Source organism: Mirounga leonina, unplaced genomic scaffold, assembly GCF_011800145.1.
Source record: "Mirounga leonina isolate KUSES-001 unplaced genomic scaffold, KU_Mleo_1.0 Mir_151, whole genome shotgun sequence".
Lineage (NCBI taxonomy): Eukaryota > Metazoa > Chordata > Mammalia > Carnivora > Phocidae > Mirounga > Mirounga leonina.
This window is the reverse complement of record NW_023270377.1, coordinates 94,728,169-94,756,109: the sequence shown is the minus strand read 5'-3', so window position 1 is coordinate 94,756,109 and position 27,941 is coordinate 94,728,169. Positions and strand designations below refer to the sequence as shown.

Genomic DNA, 27,941 nt, shown 5'->3' with positions numbered 1-27,941 from the left:
CCATGAACATTTTCTAGTATATTTGGTTGATGTATTCCTTCCTTCCTTCTTTCCTTCTTTCCTTCCCTCCCACATTCATTCTTTCATTCACTATCTCAGAAAACGCTAAGTTATATACCAAAGAGAATTTTGGATTTCATGTTGTTCTCCTGAATGCTGAGTGTAGTCTTTATTCACAATCCATCAATGCATGGATTTTCCCCACCTATGTAAGACTGTATAACCCAAATGGTAGACAGAGTCTCCTTTTCTCTTCCCTCACCACTGTATGGTATAGAAAAACTCAACTAAAAAAAAAGAGTCTTAACAATTAGAGGTTTTTTCTCCCCCAATAGAATAATCTCATTTCTAAAATGGTGCATACCCAGATTACCTACCAAAAGGGGAATCCAAGCAGAGGCTGAATAAGGAAAGGATGAGGAAGGTTCATTCATTCATTCACTCATTCATCAAATAAATATCCATTGAATGCCAGGAATTATGAGCCTATGACACAAAACAAAGCTCTCTGCCCTAATGGAACTTACATTCCAGTGAGAGGGAAGATAAACAAGAGAACTTAGAAGTTCTCTTCCAACACAAAATCTCTAGGTTATTAGAAATGGGAAGAAGAAGCAGAAAGAGAGAGAGTCAAGTTTTTTGTTTGTTGTTTTTCAGCAAAGGCTGTAGGACAGATTCAAATTTAAGGGCAGATTCTGGGAAGAGCAACTACAAATCCAAGCCTGTTCATCAACTGTGTTATGTGCTGGTCCTCTGCTCACCTTTCAAACTCACTGGCACACATAGATTACAACCACTGCCAGTTGGCACCACCTTTATATTATAAATTACTCTCATAAAACCATATGTCCTTCTGTTCTGCTAACTGCTGAGGGGGAGGGCTGGCAGTCACTGCAAGTCACTGCCCTCTTTTGAACCTCCCTTCATTCCCCAATGCACTCACTTTTCCATAGGAGAAATCCTCTTCTCCTTTATGCCCACTCAAACTTGATTCTTCAAGGCTCACCCCAGAAGATACATTGACTACTTTATTCCTTTTGCTGGTAACTCTATTGGCATTCAATTTCAAACACACAGACCATTCAGTTACCCAGCCCTTCAATAAAATATCAGTAAGCTCTTGCCAAGTGCTAGAGTTAGTATAAAAGGTCACAATTCTCACTGTTAAGAAACAAGTAGGGGAGACAGATGAGGATAATAGCAATTTGATCGTCATGGTAGACTAGAGTACCATGGAGTCACAGAGGAGGGATATAAGCCTATAAGCCTAGATCTAGAGTTCTGACTTTGAAATGATCTGCTCCACTTGAAATGGGAGCATAAGTCTTAATTTGACATGGGAAAATAAGACGCTATTATAGCTCATGATGTTAAGGTCACAGAGAAGGAGTTATGAGACTGGACAGGCATGGATAGGGGTGGGAATCTCTGTATCATCATTTTGGGAACTTATTTCAATGCAGCTGGTCTTATTGGTGGATTTTTAAAAAAATTGAAGTATAATTTTCATATAATATCCTGTAAGTTTCAGGTGTACAACATACTGATTCAATATTTTTGTGCATTATTAAATGATTCCCATAAGTGTGGTTACACCCCCATGACTTATTTTATAACTGGAAGTTTGTACCTTTTAATTCCTTTCACCTCTCTCACCTACCTTCCAATCTCCAGCCACTCTGGTAACCGACAGTTTGTTTCCTGTATCTATGAGTCTGTTTTGTTTTGTTTGTTCTGTTTTTTGGATTCCACATATAAGTGAAATCATATTGTATTTGTCTTTCTCTGACTTATTTCACTTAGCATGATACCCTCTAGGTCCATTTATGTTGTCACAAATGGAAAGATCTCATTCTTTTTTGTGGCTGAGTCATATTCCACTGTATATCTATACCACATCTTCTTTATCCATTCATCTGTCGTTGGACATTGGGTTGCTTCCATATTGTGGCTATTGTAAATGATGCTGCTATGAACATAGGGGTTCATATATGTCAAGTTTCTAACTTCTCTCTACAAGTAGACTCTAAGCTCCGTGTGGGGAGGACCATGTCTCATGCTTCTTCTCTATTCACCACAGCACTTAACTAGTGATGATTCATGGTGAGTTATGATTATGAGTAAACTCAGTACTTGTTAGAAACTTAGAGTCTACTTGTAGAGAGAAGTTAGAAACTTGACATATATGAACCCCTATGTTCATAGCCTGCAATGTAAGTGCTTCAAAGATCAGTCAGTAATAGAAAGACAGTATACTCTATGAATCACCCAGAAGGCTCTTGAAAATAAATATTCCTTTTTCTGGACATGGGTCCTATGATCCTTTCTCACTAATTAGACCTGATGGTGAAATGACTAACACAACAAACTCCAAAAATTCCAAATCATATGGGTATGAGAGAGAAATAATGAGGATTATTTTCCCCTATAACTATGGAGTGGGAAAGGGTTTGTCATAAAACAAAAGATTTATGAGTTTGACCATATGAAAATAAAATCTTCTACAGTGCAAAGAACATCATAAGTGATTTCACAAGCAAATGAAAAACCAAGAATGTTTAGTTTGTATTATAAACAAAGGAATAACATCCTTAAACTTTAAAATCTCTTCGAAATTGAGATGAAAAAAGACTAGCAACTCAATAGAAAATCGGGCAAAGGTCACAAGCAGATGATTTACAGAGATAGAAATACAAATGGCACTTTAATAGTTTTGAACAAAAGTTCTCAACCTCACTCTTAATAAGATACAACAAATTCAGACCACACTAGAAAAATCACTTCTCCTGTGTAAGATTGACAGGACACAAAAGTTTGACCTTGAATTTGTAGGTGAGGCTTTGGGGGACCAGACACGTCAATCATATGAAAACAGCACAACTCCCTTGAAGATACATCCACTCTTTGACTCAACAGTCCAATTTGGGAATCTATTCCATGGAGGACTAGTTAAATTAATTATGGCACAGCCACACAAGATAGCTATGCAAAAGAACATGGGAAGACTTTTATATACTGACATGGAATGGTCTCCAGGACATAGTTAGGTGGAAGCAAACAAAGCCAAACAGGATGCTGAACAGTGTAGATAGTTAACTTCCTTCTGAATATGAAATATTTATCTGCATTTGTTTGGTGTGTACAAAGACTGGGTGGATAAATAAGAAACAGTAAAAAGGGTTACCCTGTATGGGGCTAGAGGCACAGAGATTGGGCAGGGACTTCTGTGATCAAAACAATAAAATCAAGTTTTGAAAAATGATACCTGAGGGAAACTGCAAGAGCTTCTCTAAATAGCAGAGACTTGACGTGAAGTGTGAAGCTTGACAACCAGTGACTGCAGCATTTGTGCACAGTAATAGAACTGGGTGGGGCGGGAGGGGGATCCGAAGATACCCAGCTCAACACAGGCTGAAAGAGGGAAGGGGAGATGCTTGCTCCAGATCTGTAAGTAAGTTGTGGTCCAAGAAGACACCTGCTTGCTTTCGGTTGAGTATTTGAGAACTTCTGTACCTCTCAAAGATTTCATGGGCATGTGATGCAGTGAATGATGTCAGCACAGCTTTGGGCCTTCCCTAAAAATATTGATCCTATAGAATTTGCTTCTACCAAATCCTAAGCTCAGGAAGGTACATGACTGTTTCTGGAAGAGGGGACATCCCAGGATGAAAAGAGTCAAGATGACATAGCACAAGATGGGCCAAACAAATCAAGATAAAGGGAATATTTTTAAAAAAGTGAAAAAGAAAAGAGTGGAAGAAACCACTGTTTAAGATGCTCTTGGGGGGGGCACCTGGGTGGCTCAGTTGGTTAAGTGACTGCCTTCGGCCCAGGTCATGATCCTGGAGTCCCGGGATCGAGTCCCGCATCAGGCTCCCTGCTCAGCAGGGAGTCTGCTTCTCCCTCTGACCCTCCCCCCTCTCATGCTCTCTCTCTCTATCTCATTCTCTCTCAAATAAATAAATAAAATCTTTAAAAATAAATAAATAAATAAATAAAATAAAAAGATGCTTTTGGGGGCTCATAAACAGGGAATCTGGGAGCCAACCACCAGCCTTCTCTGCCTGCACAAGATGGAGAGCAAGCTTGGCCAATACTATGGACAGGATGCTGTCTCCTTTTCTAATTAAATTCCTTAAAGAGTGGGCTGATTTATTCATTTATAATAAAATTCCTGGTCTAATTAAAAATGGGACTTTCTCCCACCTGATCTAGCCTCACCATATTTCCAATTTCCATGTAATTGAATCTGAAAACAATGATGCTGAGTAATAGCTCAGGATATTGCTTATTGTGAAAATAAGTAATAAGGAAGGAGAATGATGCTTGGCTTTTTTCGGGGAAGTTTAAATCACCTCTTTCTCACTTTGACTGAATTTTAACAACAGATGAAGATAATATGATATTTCCCTTAATGAAACTGTATAATGTTGGCTAATTTATGAGAGAGGTTTACCTTTCTGAGGCTTTAGCTTCCCATTATTTTGGCCTGCGGTTTGTAAGGTCTCTGTGCTCCCTGCCCCTCCTCTGATATTCAACCTTAAATTCCAGGAATTGTGCTTTCTTTCAACCCATTTAACATAATACTGCTCATATTCATTTAGCGCTCTGCAGATTGGAAGCCTTGTGACATCTGATGTCACATCTGAACTACTCTGGGAGAGAAAGGCAAGGCGGGCATCATGTGGCATAGAGAACCAAGGTTCAGAAAGGTCAACACTATTCATCCAGGATCACCAAGTCTATTTGCAGAGCCTGACCTAGAACCCAGGTGTCCTAACTCCTGATTATGGGCATGTCCAACACTTCCGGCCAAATGACAATGACTTTTGGTTTCTAGGTTCCAAGAGGTTCATAGAACAGCCAGTATGTGTGATTCACTGCATGATGCTTGACATTTTTTCTTGGCAAAACTCCTTGGGAGTTGCTCCTTGGGAAGGGAACGCTGTTTGTTTCTGTTTTTGCTTTTCCTGAGCTCATCTGCTTGGTTGTACAGTATGTGTATGTTTCTAGATTTTTGGCTGGTTGAGGAGGGGCAGTTAGGATGAGAGAATATGAGAAATGATCCTTGAAGTTTGAGAACAAAACACACTAAATACTTAGAATGTATCCATCTCCTTTACCCTCATACCTCAAAGGTTTGCACACTGCATTCTTGTTTTGCACACTATAATAATTAGAAAGAGTTCTAGAAAGAGTTACTTCTGAATACTAAGACCCTTCTTTTTCCTACTTAACCCATTTCTTCAACAGGGCTTCTTCTGTTGACCCCAGCATTTTTAATCCTGAGATTTATGTTAATCTTCTGACTCTTAACCATTCAGGAGGAAGAATTCTGGCAAGTGGCCCTTTCCAAATGTCACTATGTGCTTTCTAGCCAAAAATGAAACTCTAAGATCCCCAAGGAAATCCAAACACCTGTTGACTATGTTTTTTTCTTCATTTTTCATCTAATTGCAATTTACCTAATTCACTAGAGCAGTATGAGGATTAACTGTCCTTCGGTTACTTTCAAGTCTGTAAAGGATTTCCTCCTCCTCAGGGCATATTCTCTAAGAGAGACAGAAATGAAATACTAATGAGAAATTTAATGTGTAGCAGCTTTAAATGATCTGTGCTCTGTGTTATCATTTTCTTTAGTTGGTGTCTCCCTAACATAGTCTGACTTAGGCACTGGGAACAGGATCAACAGCCAAGTGTGAAAGGTCCAGGTGGAAGCATGAACTTCCTTTTCAAAGCCCCTTGGAGGAAGGGCATCTTAACCACCCAATTAGGTGCTGGGCTAGGCCTAGGGTGCCTGCTGGGCAGGCAGAGGGATTTCGCTGCTGTCATATCTTGGCACAAATATTTGACAGCTTGTCCCTCTCAATGAACATTTCTGATGCCTAAAGGGCAATCTTCTCTTGGCTTCTTCTTGGTTTTGTTGACATTTTGTGCAGGATAATGCTTTGTTATTGGGGGCTGCCCTGTGCATTACGGGATGCTTAGCAGCCTCCAAGGGCTCCTCATATCAGATAGGAGACCACCCACCTCTGAATATGAAAACCCCAAATGTCTCCAGAGATTGCCAAATGTCTCCTAGGGCCACAACCATCCTGTTGAGAGCCGCTGGACCACATAATTCTGGGTGAACACTCAAGGTATTACTTGGATTACGGGCAACCTCTATGAAAATGTCATCCTTAGACACACTCATGGGGCTGTCTTGGAGTACGACACTCCCTTCTGCTCCCCCTGTGTGAGGCTAAAAGGACGCAGAGTTTCCCAAATGACTCATCATCCAATTCGCTGATTATATATTTAGTTTTAGATCCTTTGCCCAGCTTTCTTTTGGCCCTGGCAGCCAAAGATGGCTAGTTTACACAGCATTAAGTATTATTTTCTCCCCTTGCATATTCCACAACAACCAGGGATTTGGTTTTTACTTTGTAATTCTACTTTGCAAGCTTGGGTTTAAATGTTTTGGGCTACCACAAATTCAAACTTGAGAGGGTAGCACTGGGGGTGCTGTCGTAATGATGGGGGGGAGAACGTCCATCAAAGAGTGACAAACTCGGGGGGGGCATCTCTTCCCTCCAAAATGTCTCATTAGGGTCCCAGACTTGGCCTCCCTCTCCTCTATCTCCCACAGTCCAATTTAATTGAGCGACGGCCTTGCCACGGCACACTGCTCTTTCGACAGGAGGGTAAACTCATTCTGTCCATCATGACATTTGCTTTCTTAAGGGCCTCACAATATGCAGCTTCAATAATTAAATGCAGGTCACATCGCAGCCTCCCTTTTCAAACCCGCCTGAAGGCACAGTGTGTTGTTTTTTGTTTGTTTGTTTGCTTTTTTTCTGATGGTTACCTTTTGACCATGTGATTTTCAGAAGCTAGTGGGTTTTTTTGTTTGTTTTGTTTTATTGTTGTGCACGACACTTCTCCCCACTGAAACCCCCAAACCTCAGCATACTGCAAATCCCATCCAAACAGCCGAAAGGGCTGTGGATTTTCTCATAGTGGACAAAAGGTGACAGAGAGAAACTTGAGACCCTGGTTATGATAAGGGTCTCAGAGCAGCCTGCTGTCCTGGTCAGTACTTTTCATTTGTCACCCGGGACAGTTTATTGCTGGGAAATGAATCCCTTGTGTTTTATTGCCTGTGTCCATTTACCTTGAGTTGGGATGAGCTTGTCAAAAATAAAGCAAATCTTGAAAATGACCTAATAAGAGTGAAGTTCCAGGAAGGACTAAGGATAACTCTTACCTGGAGTGCCCATTTTAAACAAGAGATTTCTCTGGGGGAACTTGGGAGTGATTATAATTAGTTTGGGTTTCGTTTAACCTAATGCTGATTTTGCACATTACAGAGATTTGTCATCTTTAAGGCATATGCCAGATGAATGCTTTAAAATAGATGCAACTTTGTGTGAATTTTCTATAAAATAGCAAAATCTGATTGCTCTATTAATAGCCAAAATCCTTGGCCTTGGGAAGGCCGGGTGGCAGCGTTTTTAAAATTCATCATCCTGCATAATTAGTTGTGAATCTCTAAATATTCAAGCTGAGGAATTAACCAGGAGCTGGAGCTCTTACCCTTCAGAGTCCCTTTTAATATTGTTCCACAGTCATCATTTCCTTGTGTTTTTCTAATTACTGCAAAACCAATTGTTTTTAACTCAACGGCCCTCGCTCTTTGTAATTTGTTGAATGTAATCACCTTCAAAGGAAGAATATGTATTTCTTGTTCAGGAAATTGGGGCTTGATTAGATGAGTGTCATCAGGTGGTTGTGGGACCCTGGTCCTGAAGCTTTACTTATTTGATCCAATCATTGCATTTTGAGGGTATGGGGTTCAAGGAAGGAGGGGGTGCTCTTGAAAGTGACCTCCAAAGTGTGATCTATAGACCCCAGTGGGCTTTAATTTGGAGAAGATTTTTGAAAACTAAAAAGAAGTATCAACTCGGATTCCTTACTCTGAGAAGCCCACAGTATAGCCTTGTGCAGTAGATCACAACTGTGTCGGGTACCTGATTATCTTCTCGCTCAGATGGAGCTTCATGTGTGGGTCTGATTCGAAGCCTCCAGGGAGCAGGCCTATGTCACTAACCTGGCCTCAACCCCTGGTATCCAGTGCTGGTGTGGACACTGAGCAAGTGATGAATAAACCAAAACGAACTAGTTTAGAGGTCAATGCTCTTCTTTGCTTTCATTCTTTTGCCAATCTCATTTATCTACTAACCAGTTCAACTTGGAAATTTTCCAGTAACAAATACGGCAAGAATAAGTTTCTCAATGTTGATTTGTCTCCTTTAGATCTCAAGGGTATGATGCATTTTCATCAATAAGAACAACTCTCTATGACAACAGTTCCTAAACTGGGGCAGAGATTATGAAAATCAAGCCAGGGTGCACAGAGCCATTGAAAAGAAACAAAAAAGCAAAAGATTCTTATAGGCCTCCATAGCACCCATGAAGAATCATCACTGAAGAGTAATGGGAAAATGGATTCATTGCTTTCTCTAGCACAGCCCTCAGCTGTAGGTAGCCGCTCTGGATCTTTCTTCCTCTGGACAAGCAAAGGTCCAAATGGATGAAGGGTGTGTGTGTGAGGAGCTAAACAAGGCCATAACTAGTTGTGTGAGTCAGCTGCAATTCTATTCAATAGTTGTGATGTTGTTTAACATTTATTAAACAAGTACAGTGTGGTAGGCCCCGTGCTAAGTGCAGAACATGAACAAGGAGCAATCTTGGCATTAGTGAGAGAGCTGAACGTGCAAAGAAATAAGTATAATCTCAAGTGGCGAGTGACAGAAATAAATTCAAAGTATTACAAAAGAACAGACAAGGAAGAGTAATTTGGGCATGGCTAATGGAAAAGCATCTAGGAAGACTTCCACCATGGAGGAGGTAAAGTCTGAACTGAATCTTAAAGACTAAGTAGGAGTTAGGTGAAGGTTAGAGAAGATAGGTGTTGGTATGAAGGACATTCTAGGAAGTGAGACCACAAGAGCAAAAGTAAGGAAGACCTTAACAGCATCCTGAATTCAGGATAGAAGGGAGCATTCTGATGACACATAAAGTTTAAAACAGGAAATGGAAAAAGATAAAGTCAGAAAGGCAAGACCAAGATGGGCTCTGTGAACCTTGTAGAGGAGATTGGATTCTGTCAGTGGGTAATGGAGAGTCCTAGAAGAGTTTCCAGCAAAAGGCACAACATGATAGGATGCTGCACTTTGGTGGCAGTGGGGATGATGCATTTGAGGGGGATGGGACTGGCAGTGGGCAAGGAGCAAAGGGAGGCAGTGGGCTGTGTAGACCCATGAAGGTGCTGCTGGAGCACTGGTGGAGGGGCTAGAAAGAGGGAATATTCAAGAAGTATATGGGAGGGAGGCCAGCAGGATGTCAGGACTGCCAGAATGTGGAAGGTGTGGGGGAAGAAAGAGTCAAGGCCAACTAGCTTCACAGACTGTATTCCTAAAAGAATGGAGACCACCAGTTGAGACGGGGAGCCTGGGAGATGGAGATTTCTAGAGAGAAGAGGAGAGGTGTCAGTTTGGACATTTGCCCTTGAGGTACCTGGTGGGGTTGGCGATGGTGGTGGGCAGCCTGACAGATCAGTCAGCAGCTTGGGAGACTAGCATTGGCTAGGGATTGTTATTTGACTTGCTACAAATCAGGTCCAGCAGGTTCAGCCAGGGGTGAGACTCCCCTGGCCTCCCTTCATCCAGAGATTGGAGCTCCATTGTTGCAACTCCCTGGGTCTTAACTCATCCAACATTCTGCCAATGGCTTGCTGTCTCTCCCCTTCCCCTTCTACCTCTGTCCTTGCTCATGCCTTCTCCAAGGCCCTGCCTGCGGGAAAGAGGTGGGAATGTTTGTTATGCCTAGCTTAGCAAATTAGAGTGGGCAGCTCTGTGGAAACAAAGCGACAAAATTACTTCTGTCTGAAACCTCACCCGCTGGGCCACCTACCCAACTCCTTAATCCTGCTCCTGCTGCTTGGTGCTAACAACTTATATTTCAAAGTTAAGCTAAAGAAACTCACCTTGAAAGAAAAGACATGTATTTACTTTAGTGTTTTATGAGCCCGTAGGCAGGGTTTTGGAAAGTAGGTTTCTTTGGTCACATTCAGTGTGATTCGAAGAAGCAAGTGGGAAGGAGAAACCAGGGAATGTGGGGGTCACAGGACACTCTGTTTGAACGGAAATCCTCCCCCCCCATCCCCGGGCATGCTGTGATTAGCAGGGCAAGTGACTAATGCCTGAGCAGTGGCCTGGGGGAGGGGGTGGCGGGGAGGACATGGGGTGACAGGCAGAGGTCCCTGACTGTGCATTTCCTACAACCCATGGAGGGACAGATTGCCACCATCAACTGCCCTTCTCTACCTGCAGGAAATTTCAAGGAGCCAGGGATAGAGAGGGAGTGTTTGAGAAAGGACAACTATCTTGGAGAGCATCCAGTAAGGCTTCCAGATCTACCAGCAATTCCATTCTGCAGGTTGGAGACCTCTATTACAAAATCGTGTTACAGAGCTGGTGGGGGGGTGGGGATCACTTTCACAGGTGCATGTGATGAAAGTCAGGCAAAATGGTGGCTGGCAGGGAAGGACAGGTCACCCACACACCCAGGATACGTACTCCTTGTAGTGTTTTTCTCTGAATCATTCCTATTTCTTTTCGGATCCATTTTGCCAGCATTGATAAAGTTCATGCTGCTGCGTCCACCCTACCTGCCTCTTCCTAGGGTTTGTTGGAAGCCGGCAGGCACCCACAGCCACACCAGCTGTCTGCACACATTCCTTCTTCCTGGCAGCACTCTCATCGGTCAGGGCTGAGCTATTAGCCAGTTCACTATTAAAAGAAGCTATTAGTCAGTTCACCACAAAAACTATTAGCCAGTTCACTATTAGCCAGTTCACTATTAAAAGCAGGTGCCTGGCTGGAGGAAAAGCATCTTCTCGTTGGTGGTGCTGCTTCCAGAGTTAGCCTACTTAGCCCTTGGCTTCTTTCATTTTTTTAAATTTTATTTTATTATGTTATGTTAATCACCATACATTACATCATTAGTTTTTGATGTAGTGTTCCATGATTCATTGTTTGCGTATAACACCCAGTGCTCCATTCAATACATGCCCTCTTTAATACCCATCACCAGGCTAACCCATCCCCTCACCCCCCTCCCCTCTAGAACCTCCAGCTTTTTTCTCAGCGTCCATAGTCTCTCATGGTTCGTCTCCCCTTCCGATTTCCCCCCCTTCATTTTACCCTTCCTACTATTTTCCTTTCCTTTTTTTTTTTTTTTTTTTTTAACATATAATGTATTACTTGTTTCAGAAGTACGGGTCTGTGATTCAACAGTCTTACACAATACACAGTGCTCACCATAGCACATACCCTCCCCAATGTCTATCACCCAGCCAGCCCATCCCTCCCACCCCCCACCGCTCCAGAAACCCTCAGTTTGTTTCCTGAGATTAAGAATTCCTCCAAAGAAGCACCATTTGCCCAGAGGCTATGGTAACGGAATGGTTCGAAGGAATAGGATGAACAAAGTGAGTAGATTAAGAAAACAACTCACTGCCATTTGCAAAAAGAGCAAAAAGAAAAGTTAAAGGAACAAGGTCACTGTTCCCCAGGTTCTTCCCTAGCCTTCCCCTAATGTTTATTCCTGATTGCTTTGCATGGCTCATTTAAACAAAGCAATGTTAAAATGTGAACCCTAAAGTATGTTCTTTTTTTTTTTTTTTTTTTAAAGATTTTATTTATTTATTTGACAGAGAGAGACACAGCGAGAGAGGGAACACAAGCAGGGGAGTGGGAGAGGGAGAAGCAGGCTTCCCGCTGAGCAGGGAGCCCGATGCGGGGCTCGATCCCAGGACCCTGGGATCATGACCTGAGCCGAAGGCAGACGCTTAACGACTGAGCCACCCAGGTGCCCCCCCTAAAGTATGTTCTTGCATACTCCAGCACTTGTTCATTGACACAGTTTGTCTTGTTTCCTTTTTCAAGATGTGTTCAAATTGCCATTGGACCATCCCTCTTCCCCTCCTCAATTCCTTCCTTCCACCCCCCTCACTGGAAACTCACTGCCAGAGGGAGAGACCAGACCACTGAAGATGAAGATTGTATCCCTCTTTTTAGTAACCAACCACGTATGGCATCACGGAACTCCCCCTTCACTCCTGACACCTCTCTTCACCTAGCTCCTAAGACACCATGCTCCCCTGGCTCTCCTCCTCCCTTCCTGCTGGCTCCTGCTTAGTCTCCTTTGCTGGCTCTTTCTTTTCTCCCTGACCTGTGAACTCAGGAGGATGGGGTTCTCTCTCTATCAACACTCCCTCCCCTCCTGACCACACCTGGACCCTCTACATGCTGACACCCAAAGTTACATTTCCAGACCAGACCTGATCTGCTGAGCTCCAGACGCCCACAGCCCATGCCTACTCCACATTTCCACCCGCCCCACGGGCAGCTCACACTGATGCTTCCCCCAGCTCCAGCCTCAGCCTTCCCCATTTCAGTCAGCAGAGCACTGTCCCTTCCAGGACCCGAACCTTGGAGCCATCCTAGACTCTGCTATCTCCTCTACCCCCACCCTCTGATCTGTCAGTAAGTTGTGTTGTCTTTTTAATTAGATCTGGAACCAGACCACTCTCACTCCATGTTGTATATGTTGCATGTGGCTACTGATATTTAAGTCGAACTTAACTAAGATAAAAATATAGTAGAGAAAAAAGGGAATGGACCAAGTGAGAACTCTTAAGAAAACAGAGAAAATTAAATTTGAAAATTCTGTTCCTTGCTTGTACTAGCCACATTTCAAGTGCTCATGGGCCAGATGTGGCTCACGGCTCTGGTGCTGGCGAGGGCTGCTCACTCCTTTCACCGAGACCATCCTGCCCCAGCCGCTAAACATCTCTTGCCTGGGTGACTACAATAGCCTCGGGGCTGATCTGGCTCCTTCAGTCTTTTACAACATGGCGGCCAGAGAGGTCCTTCGGGAACATCGTAGGTTATGCCTCTTCTCTGCTCAAAGTCATCCCACGGCTCCCATGCATGTCCAGCCAAGTCCTCGGAATGGCGAGCGAGCCCTTATGAGCTCTGGCTCCTTTTACCTGTCTGACCTCATCTGCCTTCCCCCTTCCAAACTGCTCTGGCCTCAACCACACTGGCATCCTGCTGCTCCTGCCTCCAGGCTTCTGCTCTGGCTGTTCCCTCCGCTGAGCATGCCCTTCCCCCAGATATCCTCCCGGTTCACTCCCTCTCCTTCCGATCTCAAACACCACCTTCTTCTCAGTGAGACTTGGTAAGACCACTTTTTTAAATGTTAACCCCGCCCCCGCCACCAGCGGTCCTGCCCTCCCATACCCTACCCTGCTTCCCCTTGTCTTTTCCACAGCACTTGTCTCTTTTCAACAAATGATAGACATTTACTAGTTAATCATATCCGTTGTTTACTCTCCAGCAGGGAATTTTGTCTAGTTACTCACTGCTGGGAAAGCTGGCCCAGAGGAGGCTTGCCATAAATATTTGTTCAATAAATAAATGGAGTTTTAGAGCTGGAAGGCACCCTGAAAATCGCTCTTGGATGGAGCAGCTGAAGGTCAATGAGGTGAAATTAGCCACTGTGGACCCACAATAAGTTCAAGGGAAGAACTGGACCAACAACTGGCCTGGCCCTAGGTGTCTTCACGGGGCGGTCCTGTGACGATCACCTCCCCTCCCCCTTTCTTTGCCACAACCAGAGGGGCACCGACAAACCAGAGAGAGCCAATGGGGACACCAACCTAACTACAATGCCAAGGGTATTTATCACTTTCTTCTTGGTAAGCCTTTGTATGGTTTCACCATTGGTCCTGCTTCTCTGATAACTTGTAGGAAGCAAGGAACAAAGTGGAGGCTTGGGCTAATGGCTCTTCTTACCCCCACATGTCCCAACGCCAGGACTCTTGGAAAACTGTAAACACACATGGTTGCTAGGTTTTCCCTAAAGCAATTTATCAGTCTTGTTTAAAAAAAAAAACCAAAGTCATTGTTTTCATCATATAAGTGCTAAATTAGTATTTGAAAAAAAGTCGATTAGTATGAACAAAATGATTCTCCATTGCATCACTGAAATATTTCTGACAATCCAGAGTAGATTAGAAGGAAAGTAGACCCCAGATCCCATTTTGTATCAGGGGTTCATCTGTCCCTGTAGCTGTAAAGAAAAACGGTCTGAAAATACACAATTTTAAATGCCTCAGGATGATGGTTCTTCTGCTGCCAATTCTGATTCAAAAAGAAAATGCTGTGAGTGAGTCTGAACTTCATAAACAGACCTGTTCATAATGGCACACCTCACAGGTGCAGAGCTACACAGCACGATATTAGCAAAAAGCCTGGAAGGCTCCATCCGTGGCTCACCGGACGATTTAACTTGCCAGAGGATGTAATTAAGAACAAAGTTATCTTTCTAATCATTCCTTCATTACTGAGATAACTCAATTGGAGACTTTTTGGGAGATGCCAGATTTGGAAATAAAATCCTTACAGACCTCACTGAAATGTCATGAAGATTATACCAGGAAACAAATTGATGCGCATAGACAATCTTCCATACACACCAGAAAATTAGATCTCAGGAGAGATGTGGGGCTCAGATGTAAAGTCAAGGGCGGGGGTGGAGGCAGAGTGCAGTGAAAGGCAAAATCAGCGGCTTCTGGGAGAGAGAGGAGCCCCAGATGTCCAGGCGTCCCGTTAAGTTACCTTGGGTGGTGCTCTTCCTTGCTTTCACTAACTTGCCCCTTCCAGCTCCAAAACCATTATTTCCATAGTCCAGGTCACTGTCACTATCACTGCCACCACCAGCAGAGTACGCACGCATTCTGGGTACCTTGTCCTAAATAAGTAACACGAGACCGTTAAGGTTATTCACGCAAGTCGAAATGGGGCAGAACATCCTGAGAGGATGGGATACGGTTCATCGCGGGCCGAATTCCATTCCACTGCGCCACCCCGAGAACAACTCTGCTTTCCCTGTCTATTTGCCTCTCTGGGAGCTGGCCCAGTCTACTCAATTACCGGAGCTGTAGAAGCAGGGCTGCGCTAATGAAGCCATTGACCACTCTGCCATTGTCCCAGGGACAGGAAAGTCCTCACAGCTACCTGATCTGCATTTTGTACACTTCTTTATGGGGTCTTATTTTTCTCAAGTGCCTATTATGAGCTGCTGTTCCAAGCCTAATGGCTTATTTGTTTAACTGATCTCATCAATGGCTTTCAAGTATCAGAGGGTACGGAAAGAATCAACCTTGAGAACAAAAGAAGAAATGCTTGCCTAATTTACGATTTCCTTCTATCCCTTGAAAGGACAGGAGCCTTTAGGAAAGTACGCAACTGCTAACCCAATATACTCCTCGAATCAACTGAAAGTTCATGGGTTGAGGGACTCCGTCTCCCCTCTTGCTCACAGGTACACACAGCCTGACCCTTGAGTCGTCACTGGTGTGGCAATAAGGCCCTGTCAGGAATTGCTGAGGTGGTCGATGCTGTATAAACAGTCCCCACCCCACCCCCCACTTTGTGCACAGGATCAGAATACTGGAACTAAGATTGCACTTCTGTGTATAGAATTATAAAAGAACGCCTTTCAGGTTTGCAGGCTACCGTGTTAGAGCCTATTATTCCCCACCCATCTGGGTCTCTAAAATCTGTTTGGGAGGGTGTCATTCGGTTGGAAATTATAAAAACACATTTTAGGATGTAAACCCCTCATCTGGAGTTATAAGTTCAAGCAGCTATGTAGTCCTTTATTCCTTTATTCCTTTATTCGCTGACTCATCCATTCACCCCTTCAACAAACGCTTATCGAGTGCCTATTCTCTGCTAAGAGGAGTGCTAGGCTCTGGGGGTAGCGAGTTCAATACGCAGGATACTGGTAGTCCAGCAAGGATGATGTTCATGAAGGGTGATGAGTCTCCAGGCTGGGGTGCTTGGGGAGCCCCACGTCTAGAGTTCCAGTACGGCCCCAGTAACACTTTCTGCAGTAGGAGATGAATTTTTTCACCCCTCCGTTCAACAAACGTTAACGGAACCAGGCACTGTGCTTGGTGCTAGAAATGTAAGCTAACTTTTGCTTCCAACTCTTTCCCCCTGACCATCAGCAAAGTAGGCTTCTAAGTTCTAAGCCACAGCGGTGACCCTCTCAAATCAGAGCGAGCTTTCCAGTGGGCAGAGCTGGGGCAGTGATGAGGGAGAGAACCCCAGAGAGGGGTCTTTGCTGCTGGGCGTGTATGTCGGGTGAGGAGTGTCTTACCATCACATGTAGTGGAACAGCCCTCACCCGGCCAGCAGTCAGCTGTTGTTGTTGTTATTATTATTATTTTTACTTTCTTGGATTTGCCTGAACCCCTTTGCCACAGTCATGACCTGTTGTTTTTGAACGACTTCCCCTCCGACTCCGGGTGTCTTTAGGGTTTTCTCAACTCTCCAGTTCCTAAAGCAAGCACAGAGTCCTTAGAACAGTGCTTCTCAAAGTATTTTCCACAGCCCAGCAGCACTGGCATCACCTGGGAATTTGTTCGAAATGTTTGGACCTCAACTCATCAGTACAAAATCGGACATGGCATGCATGGATGTGTAGCCCTCTGGGTGGTTCTGATGCCCACTCATGTTTGGGAACCACTGCTTTGGAGGAGTCTTAACATTTTTATGTCTAAATTAAGGCCTGATAGACTATATTGGTTTACTCTTTTGCCTCTTAGGCTCCTGTCTTATAGAGGCTGCCATTCTGAGTGTCAGACATGGAATTCAGAGGGCTGAGTTCTAGTCCCGACTCCTGAGTGAGGACCCTGAATATGATCCAGCATCTCTCTGGAGTTGTGTTCTCTGCTGTAAATTGAGGCTGTGGGCCTCGAGAATTTCTTTCCCTACTTGTCTATGGCTCCATACTGAGATGCTAAAGGCTGAAAGAAGGTTCGGCCCCACTGGTTGTGGGTGACCCCGGATGGGGGCTAATCTGGATATTTTCTCATCATAGTTGGTAGAAACTCTAGTAGAAATAGTAATGGGGGCTTCTAAGGCCAAGACTGGAGGAGACAAAGGCAGCAGGAGTGAGAAGAGTTAAGGAAGGGTGGGGAAGCTCTGGTAATTGATCCATATGTTCTTCTTCCCACCCTTCTCACTGCCAGGTGACAAGAAAGAGCCTGAAGGGGGCCCACCCAGGACAAATTGGGAAATAGTGAACAGGCTGAATATGGCCCTAGGTAACTAGCTGGAAGGGGTAAATAGGAGGAAACACAGGAGGGAATACCAAGTAACCCCAAGGGATGATAGAAATGTCCCTGAGCCATGAGCAACTTCCTAGGTCCAATCACATGTCAGGAACCCTATGTGTGCCATCTCAGTGTGGATGAAGATCTCATAGCAAAAACGGTAGAGGCTGAAGAGATGCAGGTCTCATTGACCCTGGCAAGTCATGTGACTACTCTGGGGTATAATTATACCTCCTTTACCTGTCCCGTAGGAACGAGGTATAAAGGTTAAAGTAAGAATAAGATAATGAAAAAGTATCATTAAATCATTCTCAATGGTGCTCTTATGGCTTGGGAAAGTGAGTGCCCATTCTGTAACATCTAATCTGGGCAGAGCATCCATGCCTCAAGAATCTAGGGACAGATTTGTGGAAGCATTTCAATTCCTCCCAGAGACCCATGGTGTTCCTTTACAATGCAGGGAAGAAGGTGAGCCTTGGGCTTTTGTTTTTATTCACTGAGTGAATGACAAATGTGATTCAAAAACTGAATCTTTCTTGAAAAGGTTTAAGGAGGTCATTTTTCACCATCAGGAGCAACAGGTGGAGGGTGCCCTCCTGTCAGCCACCCCCCTTACCTGGGTCTCAGCCGTGGGGTCTTCGCCCCCCCAGTCTGGAAGCTGCTCGCTTGCGATTGTGTTTTCGGCATATTCAAATGGCGAGCAGGTCTGGGGCCTTGGCTCTGCTTCATTCTGCTTTTGGGAATTGATTTTTCCTAAATGAGGAAATGTACATGAAGTCATAATCTGCTTCCTTTCACTCTTTACAAGTTTAGGGAGGGGAGTGAGGGAGACATTAAAAAATAATAAAAAAAAGTCCAAATACAGTCAAAGCTGGGTATCCCACTGAAGGCAAACTTTTCCACAAAATGTTGATAGACTTCTCATGTTAGGAAGGGGTCAGTGAGCAAACCCTTTGGGAAACACCGATTACTCCTCAAACAGTGTTAAGCATCAAATGATAAACAGGTCTCCTTTTGGGAGCACTTCTCAGAACCTCCATTGTGCTATTGAAAATTGTCATACTGTCCAAAGAAAGGATTAGAACTGGAAGCCCTAAATAATATGCCCTATTCTGAAGACAATACTATAAATTTAGAGAGAAAAGTCTTTTCCAGATCTTTTTTGAGGATTCATATTTAGAGTATAAGTATATTCTGAGAATGTTAGCTTGCCTGATTTCAAAAGCAGATCTTTCCCCCATGCTTCTTTTGAGCTTAACTTGTGATAATAAAGTGAAAAATTAAAAAAAAGAAGAAGAAGCCCTTCCCAAACATACTTGGGCAGGGAACCCTTATTTTCCTAGAATACCCATTACGGTCATTTCCAATGCACTCAGAATGTGCCCTGGGCAACTGTGCTCTTAAAGATCTTTCGGGGCAGTACTCTCAAGCTTTTATGTGCCTACGCATCAGCTGAGCTTTTGTTAAATTGCAGCGTCGGAATCAGAAGGTCTAGAGTGCAGGTCTGAGATTTTGCATTTCCGAAAAGCTCCTGGGCCATTCTGATGATGCTATGCTAGCCTATGGATCACACCCTGAGTAGCAAGGGTGTAATGAGCAGGGAATGATTAAAGAAAGTTCCCCCATTACCCTTAATAGTAGATTAACCTGCAGAGTGAATTCCTTCCTCCTGCCAGAAAGGAGAATCGCTGTTATTATCCTCCATCCTCAGTGATTACCAACAGGACATGCTGTGAGAGCCTCTCAACAGCATTTTGCTTGTGAGCAGAAGAGAAGTCACTGTATTTTAGCCAGCACTGTGAGACTTGTACAGTTACTTCTATTTTTGATTATGCAGATAAGTGAAAAAATTGAAATACATGCATGAAACAGGAAGGGACTCCTCTAAGTGGGAATGACCTCACTTTCCTTTTGTTCCAGCCATTCCTCCATTCCCTGATTTTTCCAGTGAGTCGCCGTTGGCCACAGAGAAAAGAACAGCCTTGGAAAGGGAGACCTGCGTCTGGATCGCAGTGATGCTATCATTTGGTAGACCGGAAGCTGCAGGGTGGGGGACAAAATTATACCCTGTGGTTCTGTTGACCTCACTCTCTACCGTATACTTTTTTTTTTTTTTTTACATCCCTTCATGACAATTTAATTAAGACACAAACCTCCAAAACCAGTGTGGTGAATATTAGCAGCAAGATCAGAACAATCTCCTTCCAATCCCCTTCTTATGAAGCAATTCAAGGCTTGTGGTTTCTATTCAATTTGTTATAATGACAGTGTTTAATTATGAAGTCTACTCAGCAGCCCGCCGCTGAATTGAGGTCACACATGTGACTATTCAAGCATGGAGCACATAATCTATAACTAAGATTTCGCCCCTGAATCTCTGGAGGCTGTGTCATTAATTAACAATGCATTTATTTAAAAAATAATATGCATTACAGCCTTCTAAAATGTAGCCTTGGCTTGGAATGAGCAGAAGTTTGTGATGAAACATTCATGGTAGTTGGTGTTGTTGTATGAAGAACTCAGCCTTGAGAATAGCTCAGTCACATTTATTTGAAGCTATTTAATTAAAAGTCTTTTTTTCTAATTTCTCAAAAGCCGACAGTATAATTTCTACTTGTGGCTCCTTTCTAGTCATCAAATCATAAAAGAGAGTCCTTAGAGTTCTAGTTCAGATACTTATGCATGTCATAAATGCAACCTAAGCCGTGCAAGTTAAAAATTATTTAGTGTCATCCTGCACTGCAATAAATATTTTTAATCTTGAGGGAACAATGAAAAAACTTTGACCCTTAGCCTAGTCCTATCTTTAATCATGGAAGCTTGTTTCAATTGACTGTGACGAAGGGTAGTGCATCTCAGCGAGGAGACTCATTCCACTCTATTGCATTTAATGCACAATCTACAGCTGATATATCAAACTAAGTTTTTTATAGTTCAACATATAAATATATTTGAGCAGGATAGGAACATGTCAGAAGACCTACATTTCTGGTTAGAGGGCAAACAACATTTCAGCTAAATTTATGTCTCGGGCCTAAACAGGTCTATATTCAGAGTTAGGTTTTAAAAGATAAAATCCTATGTGCATGTTGTGTGGTTTTTTTTCTTCATCAATATATATGTCCATATACCTGTGCTTACGTGCTTGTTTCCTTTACGTGTGTGTATATCCCGTGCCGTAACACTAAGAGTAGATGATGTTTAACACAGGTCTGTTTACTTTTTGTTTGAGGACGTACAGGGATTTTCACGCATCCACATTCCCATCGGGCAGAGGTCACTGACTGACCTCCTGGTGGAAATCTTTTCTGCGGCCTGTTTTCCATTTGTTGTCAGCAAGTGCATTATTTTGGTGTGGAAACAATCTCATTTGGACGGTCATAGGCATTTTACCTGAGGAGGCTGGTTTGGGGAGGTGACTTTCAGGAGGCCGCATGCCCCTGGCGGTCATGATGGGGTCCGATGTAGAATGAACGATGGTGTTATCTGCAGAGGCATGGCTGTCTGCAGAGGAAGGCACTTCTCGTTCAAGGGTCTGAGCTCTGATGGAAGAAGCTGCACAAAGTGCTGGCTGGAGAGACAGGCTGGGCTCAGTGTCCTCTGGGGAGTCTGGGTGGCATATGTACCGCCCTGTGGAGCGATTTCCCGAGTCTGGGAGTGGGAAGGTTCCAATCCCACTGTCCAGTGTCCTCATCAGGCAGTTGGATTCTAGACAGAATAACATAGTGAGGATTAGAGAAGGCTCACATAAAAGGATAAAATGATCGTGAGGATTTGTATCTGATCCGGAGAAAGCGGGATATCTAGAAGGAAGAAATACTATTAATGGGGTAGTAAATTTCCAGTGAGTGGCATCAAACAGACATTTAGTTGAACATGGAAATATTCCCTTCACATAATATGAGGTAAGACAGCCCTTACTGGCATTAAGAATCACATGTACTTATACCCTGGATGGCTCTCTAGAGTTATCACAGAAAAAACAAAACAAAACAGTCATTAGAGACCAAAAATTATTTTTGGTCACCATTATTTCAATTGGGAATCATATGACTTCGACCAATTAGGTGAAATTTATTAACCGAAATACGATGAGTAATAAGCACACATAACACATTGAAGTGATGTCCTAACAAAGGTAATTATGCATCTCTTACATGAATTATCATCCACTTGACAGTTAACTAAGTCTCTGGCCTCTCAATTTAATTGTAAGGGCAAGTAATTCACACGCTATAAGGTCACCCCAAAAGGTCCCTTACCTATGATACTATCACTTTATCATGTGGGCTTCATTTGACCCAACTGCCATTTGAAGTCAATTTATTGAGAGGACTACAGAGCCACTGCCTCTTTCCCTCTCACTTCACACAGTGACACAACCCATCAGTACCTGTTGGATTTCTTGTCACTCCCAGGTATCCCTAAAACTATTATTCTCTAAAACAAATCGAGTTGATTTCACCACACATGGGTAACATATTCTGCTGTGCCTCATCTTTAAGAAACATTAAATACAGACAAAAATACATATCTGCAAAAATTATTGCATATTTGATTTCTGAAATGGTGGAATGGTTTATCCAAGCCAACGAGACAACTTCCAAGATCGGCTTGTCACCCCCAAAGTCTCCTGTTTATATGATAATTCTAGAATAAAACATCCTTGGTAAAGTTTGTATCAGCAGCTTATGGTTCTAAGACTAAGTAAGACTTAGCACCCTGTTGGGCATGGTGGTGAACATAACAGAATATGGCATAACCTTTGCATCAAGAGGCTCAACAGCTAACGTTCTGGTGGTGCTTTATGGAACAATGGCTTGGAAAGTGGGAACTGCCAATAGCTATTGTATGAACCCCGACACAGGATTCTCAGCCTCTGCAGGTCTCAGGTTCCTTATGGTATAGCTGTGAGGATAGAAATATGTTCGCCATCCAATCTCTAGAATTGAGAACGCTACTGAGCATACTGTGAAAGGTAGCTGAAAGAGTTAAATAATGAACAGTGACATATGCAAAATGTTTAGCATATTTATCAGATATTAGCAGGTACCTGGTAGGTGGATAGTTTATCCATAAGTGCCTTCCTTACACAATCTCATTTGGTGCTGAGCAATTAGTATCAGAATTCCCCAACCTGTCCATTCCCTACCCTCTTCCTCAAAACCGCTTTGCTGCAAGTGAGTAGTGGAATTCTGGGAATTTCCTAACACTAAGGTAAAAAAAAGGGGGGGTGGGGGTAGGGCTGCGGACAGACTTTGCTGTTACAGGTTCTAGTAGGTTTGGTGCTGGTTTTGGAGGCACTAGGGAGACGAAGTCCCTATCAAAGAAGCAGCTTCCATTTTCAAAGGGGTATTTAGTGGGAAGCTGCAGATACCCTCTCTCATTTAGCTGCCTCATACACCATGGGATCTCAGACACTGGTCAGGGACTGCTGGGCCCTGATTCATATGGTGATGGCCTGGGGTGGGCTTTTCTTTTTCAGGATCATGATGGCCAAGTCTTAGCTCCATTCATTTCAAGGCCTCCACCTGGCCAGCTTTACTCTCAACCAGCTTCAAAGATGGTTCATTATCTTCTCTATTCATTTCCTCCTCAATTAAGGGGACCTGATTGTTACAGAAGGGCCTTTTTGAGAAAGGAGCAGTTCTTTGCATGGGGAGGCATTGCCAGAAAAGTTCCAAAGGAAAGACCGTGCTATTCAGATTTCAAGGTCTTTTCTTCATTTTAGCCTAGAAATACAAACCCCCTCAGAGTTAGCATGTCCATGTGTTGTACTTGGAGCAATTCTAAGAGGCTGAAGTACTTCGGTCTCACCCAGGAGCAACTGGGTCTTCATCAGAACTGACCCAGTGTTTGGCAACGGGAAGCTGACTCAGGCTGTAACAGCTGAGATGTGTTAGTCCCCACATGCCCCAGGCTGCCTCCCGTGCTAACTTACTCCCAGCACCTTCAGGATTGCGTAGCCCCCAACTAAAGCGTGCTTGCCAGGATTAAGACATGGGGAGCTCTTTCCCTTTTGTGGATACGAATCATTAAGTTTGGCTGCTTACTGCAGCCACTAGGACTTCACTCCTTTCTTGGTGTTATGGCTTCATCTTCACAACCTTACAAAGTAAGAACTATCATCACCATCTACAAATGAGGAACCCTAGCTCAAAAGTGTTAAGTAACTTGCCCAAGGCCATGCGCTCTATAGATAAAGAGCTTGGATTTGAATCCAGTCAGGCTTAACTACAAAGACCAAGCTCTTAACCATCAAACTATCCTGATCCTTCCCAAAAGTACAGATAAATCCAGAAGTGGGGTCCACTCAGTTAAGAGCCATTGAGGCAGCGTTGTGAACAGAAAGCTCACAGAATGCCCCCCACCCCATCCTGCTCCTAGGCAAGGCACTCAGCTTCTCCTTTGGAATTGGAACAGGCGCCTGAATTCTAGCTGGCTCCCACGCTCCCCATCCTGAGGTGTGAGTCTACTGTTAATGTTCCCTGTATTTGCATGGTTGCTGCCCCCATGCAGAATGCCTGCACATCCTGATCTGCATGGTTTCTGAGGACCATGACTGCTCAGTATCGCTTCCTTCTGCCCTCTTCAATTGATCCATAAACTTCCATGCCAAGGTTCTCTGGCATTAATCGCAGCTCTCTGGACTAGGCGATAGGCACTGCCTCCAAGGGCAGTTTTTCTGGTTTTGTCTAAGAACTCTTTCCCCTCTGAGTATTTGATGGCTCAGAGAGCACTGAATCCAGTCCCCTCAAATGAAGACTCAAAAAGCAAAATGAGATTCTTTGCTGCCTTTTCAGTGATTTACTGGGGAAAAGTCCCAGCCCCCAAAGCCCTGTATGTGCTGGCTTAGTCTATAATACAAGGTGGGAAATAGGGCTAGGAGAGGTCTAGGGTAGGAAAAATGATGAAGGCAGGCTAAGGACAGTACCCTTCCGAAAATACTGACATTTTCTGATTTCTGTCCCCTTAAATTATCTTCCTTTCCCTTCTTTCCTTTTATAATATTGTCCTACCAGATTCTATAAAGCAGGACTTTTGGTATTCCTGAGTTCTGAGAAGTGTGTGCTCTTAACACTAAACTCACAAACCACCTGCTATTAAAGCCATTTTTTTATTTCTAAAAATTACAGGTGCCAAATGTAGTGAATTTGAAGAGCTCATTTTTTTTAAAGATTTTATTTATTTATTTGAGAGAGAGAGAATGAGAGAGAGAGAGCACACGAGAGGGGGGAGGGTCAGAGGGAGAAGCAGACCCCCTGCTGAGCAAGGAGCCCGACATGGGACTCGATCCCGGGACTCCAGGATCATGACCTGAGCCGAAGGCAGTCGCTTAACCAACTGAGCCACCCAGGTGCCCTGAAGAGCTCATTTGTAAGTCCCTATGAAATGAGATGTAGACAGTCAGGGACTCAGGCACCATATGCCAAGTTTCACCCTCAAGCAAATTTCTCCAGAATGCATAAACCTTTGGAAATGGGGTTTATGTTGAAAATGCTGACACCTTCTTTATGTAGTTTCTTTAAGGTGCTGTAGGTTTCTCACAGTTCATAAAAATACTGTAACCTGAAAAAGTGTTAGATATTGTATTTCTGAAGCCAGCTTTTTTTTTTTTTCTCAGAGAATTCTAAGAACTCACAAAGTAATTAAATGGCTCTGATAGGAACAAAGTTCCAAGTGGAAAGCTGACCTTGCATCTCGAATGAATTGACAGTCTTGATCTCGACAAGTATAAGTTCACATTTGTGGCCGTGAGAATAGCTGCCAACAGGGCCTTGCTAATGAGTTCAAGGGTTGGGTCTCTGGATGGACCAGCGGGTTTCATCTTCCAAGGTCACCAAACACATCTCTTCCCACCTACTTCTCATTGTCCCATTTGCCTTCTCTCTTTCACTCTCTCAAGGTTAAGTTCTCTCACTTATTAGCACAGGCAAGCCCTAGACGTTTCATTGGATGACTCATAGTGGTGCTTCCCAGTCCTTTAAAGTCATGGCACACATAGAAAATATGTAGCTCACTGAGGCAAACACTGGTTACTTGAGAGCCGAGGGCTCCACATCCTAGCACCCACCCTGGGATCCATTCAGGGCATCAGCAGCAGAATGGCAGGGAATCTCTTTCTTATAGGACGGACTCAGGATCTTTTACTCACACCTCAAATGCATCACTTTGCAGATCTCCAGCAGGCAAGGAGATGGATACTTTCATGGTCTCTTAGAAGTCGATACAGAGATTTCTAGGCCCTCCTTTTTTGGGAAAATTCTCAGAGTGCTTGGATGAGGAATATTGTCTGGCCTCGAAGCTTCAGTACAGAGGGAAGTTACTGTGCCTAAGAGGGAGACGAGCAGCCCAGGAGTGGATGAATAGCCAAAAAGGGTGAGGTTTTGCATGGGATAGTGGCAGAAAAGAAGTTCTGGAGAAACATTTCCACTGGGGATTTGTCAACTGTTAACTTAGGGTGCACAGTGTAAAAATCCCCACTCAGTTTGCCAATGAGCATTAGCACTTATGCTCCCTGTACCAGGGGTCTCGGCAGGTGGTTTTAGTTTCCTCATCTGAAAATTAAGAGCATACAGCCTTCATCCTGGGGGGGCTTTGAGGACTAGAAACATAGCACCTAATAAACATAGCATGATGCCTGGAACAGACACACAGCTATCATTCAGAAAAGAGCACAATTCTCTAAACAAATGTTCTTAGACTGTAGGCATCCTGGGGGCAGACTGGATTTTATTTATCTACTCAATATTCCCATATAAGTCCATTCCTGATTCTATATTGTCCTTTTTCAACAATATGGTGATTATGTGCTGATAGAACTGATCATAACTGCAGGCTGATCGAGGAACTGATTTACTCTCCATCACGAATACTCAGCACAGCGCCTGACATATAGTCAGTTCTCACTGAGTATAATGAAAAGAACAGGTGGAGAAAAAAACAGCTCTAGTCTTTAGAAAATGCTTCCTGAAATCAAATTGAATATGAAGCTTTCCTTTTGAAATCCCAATCTGCTGCCTTTGTTCTGACTCTGGCAACAAAAGAAAATAGCTGACTTCTTTCTTCTGCAGAGCTATTTTTCACATACGGTCAGACTTCATTAATTCAGATAGCTGGAGGGATAAGATCATTCAGAATTATTGAATATTTTAAGGACCAATTTCTTAATACTTCCAAGCCCTTAGAGCACTGGTCTGTGACCAAGACGAGGACAGCTCCCGGAATGGTGTTTTGGCGTCTTTCTCAGTCTTCCTGCCCCCACCCACTTCCCGCAAAGCATCACTGGCCAGAAGGTCTCAGGTCTAGAAGAAGCCAGAATGGCACCATCACCCTGGCCCTCATCCTCGTGGATTCTCAATGCCATGCTGAGTGCTGGCATCCCCACTTAACATCAGTGCCCATAGTAGTAGAAGAACTAAGCTCTTATAGAGTCCAGTTCCCGAGGACCATTTGTAGTGAGTAGATGAGATTATTTGGTCACATCTTACATGGATTTATGCAAAACAGTGAGTTTCTCTCTTTTAAAACAATTTGTTCTCTCAAGTGGATTGTTCCAAACTTGTTTTATATTATTTCTTCACACAGTACTGTTATCTTTAAAAATAGCTGCAAAGGGGAAAGTTTATTTCCAGCACTGTTTCAGTTAATATAAATTTCCAAGTTGGTGGAATCTGAATTAGCAATGGTTTTTGAGTGTTTGGAAAATACTGCTGATTTTCCCCTCAGCCTTCTCTTCTATGGATTAAAGTGTCTCAAACTTTTTCTTACAGATCCTATCGCACAAATTCGTGATCGTTTGAATCTGTAAACCCAAACTCCGGGTAGTGTTAATGTATTTGTCCAAAAAGATCACTGGATAGGAGAGGCCTGAGAAAACCTGACTTGAGTTCTAAGTTACTCTGAATATTCAGAAGAAGGAAGTTAAAAAAAAAATAGGCTGGAAAGACAAGGCTTGAAGACCCGCGTGGCTAGCTGCTGGCTGTGTGCCAACAGGGTTTGAAAACTATTCTAAGCATGTACAATGACAGCTCATTTGTAATAAGCCTGGCACAGTGCTCGTGACAAAGCAGGGGCTCAGGAAGTTTTCGCAAGTGGTTGTCAGGGAAAGGTGGGGGTCCCTAACATACACCGTCATGGAACCCAAGGTAAACCAAACGTCCATCTGCGTGGTTAGTATTCTACTGCAACACAGGGGTCTACTTCACTGAACAACTACCTTGTGGTTATTTCCTAAGCAATTACCTTTTGGCAACCATTTCTTTGGGGGTTAGCTGATTGTCATCATCAATAAGCAATTGTGAATACGGAGCAAAATACTTGGGAGTCTGTGGCAAGCTGCCTCATGCATAGGAAAGATGGAGTCCATTCTCTCAAGAAATCTATTTCGGAGCTGGCACCCTGAAAAGCTTTTTAAAAAGCCTAAATGAATGGGGTGCCTGGGTGGCTCAGTTGTTTAAGCGACTGCCTTCGGCTCAGGTCATGATCCTGGAGTCCCGGGATCGAGTCCCACATCGGGCTCCCTGCTCAGCGGGGAGTCTGCCTCTCCCTCTGACTCTCCCCCTCTCATGCTCTCTATCACTCTCTCTCTCAATAAATAAATAAAAATCTTAAAAAAAAAAAAAGCCTAAATGAATGATGTTTACTGATGTTCCTTTGCTCACAGACTTATTACATTCTCGGGGGACATTTGCAAATTAGT

The 27,941-nt window shown here is 43.6% G+C and overlaps 1 protein-coding gene across 1 annotated transcript in view; it reads right to left on the bottom strand.

The window, feature by feature from the left end:
- NCKAP5 (NCK associated protein 5) overlaps window positions 1-27,941 on the bottom strand; it is an 824,104-nt gene that overhangs the window by 35,142 nt on the left and 761,021 nt on the right. The window contains exons 16-18 of the mRNA XM_035008156.1: window positions 20,633-20,947; window positions 17,856-17,992; window positions 14,733-14,865 (exon numbers count right to left, since the gene is read on the bottom strand). Coding sequence (XP_034864047.1) covers window positions 14,733-14,865; window positions 17,856-17,992; window positions 20,633-20,947 — 585 coding nt within the window. The remainder of the gene's footprint in view (window positions 1-14,732; window positions 14,866-17,855; window positions 17,993-20,632; window positions 20,948-27,941) is intronic.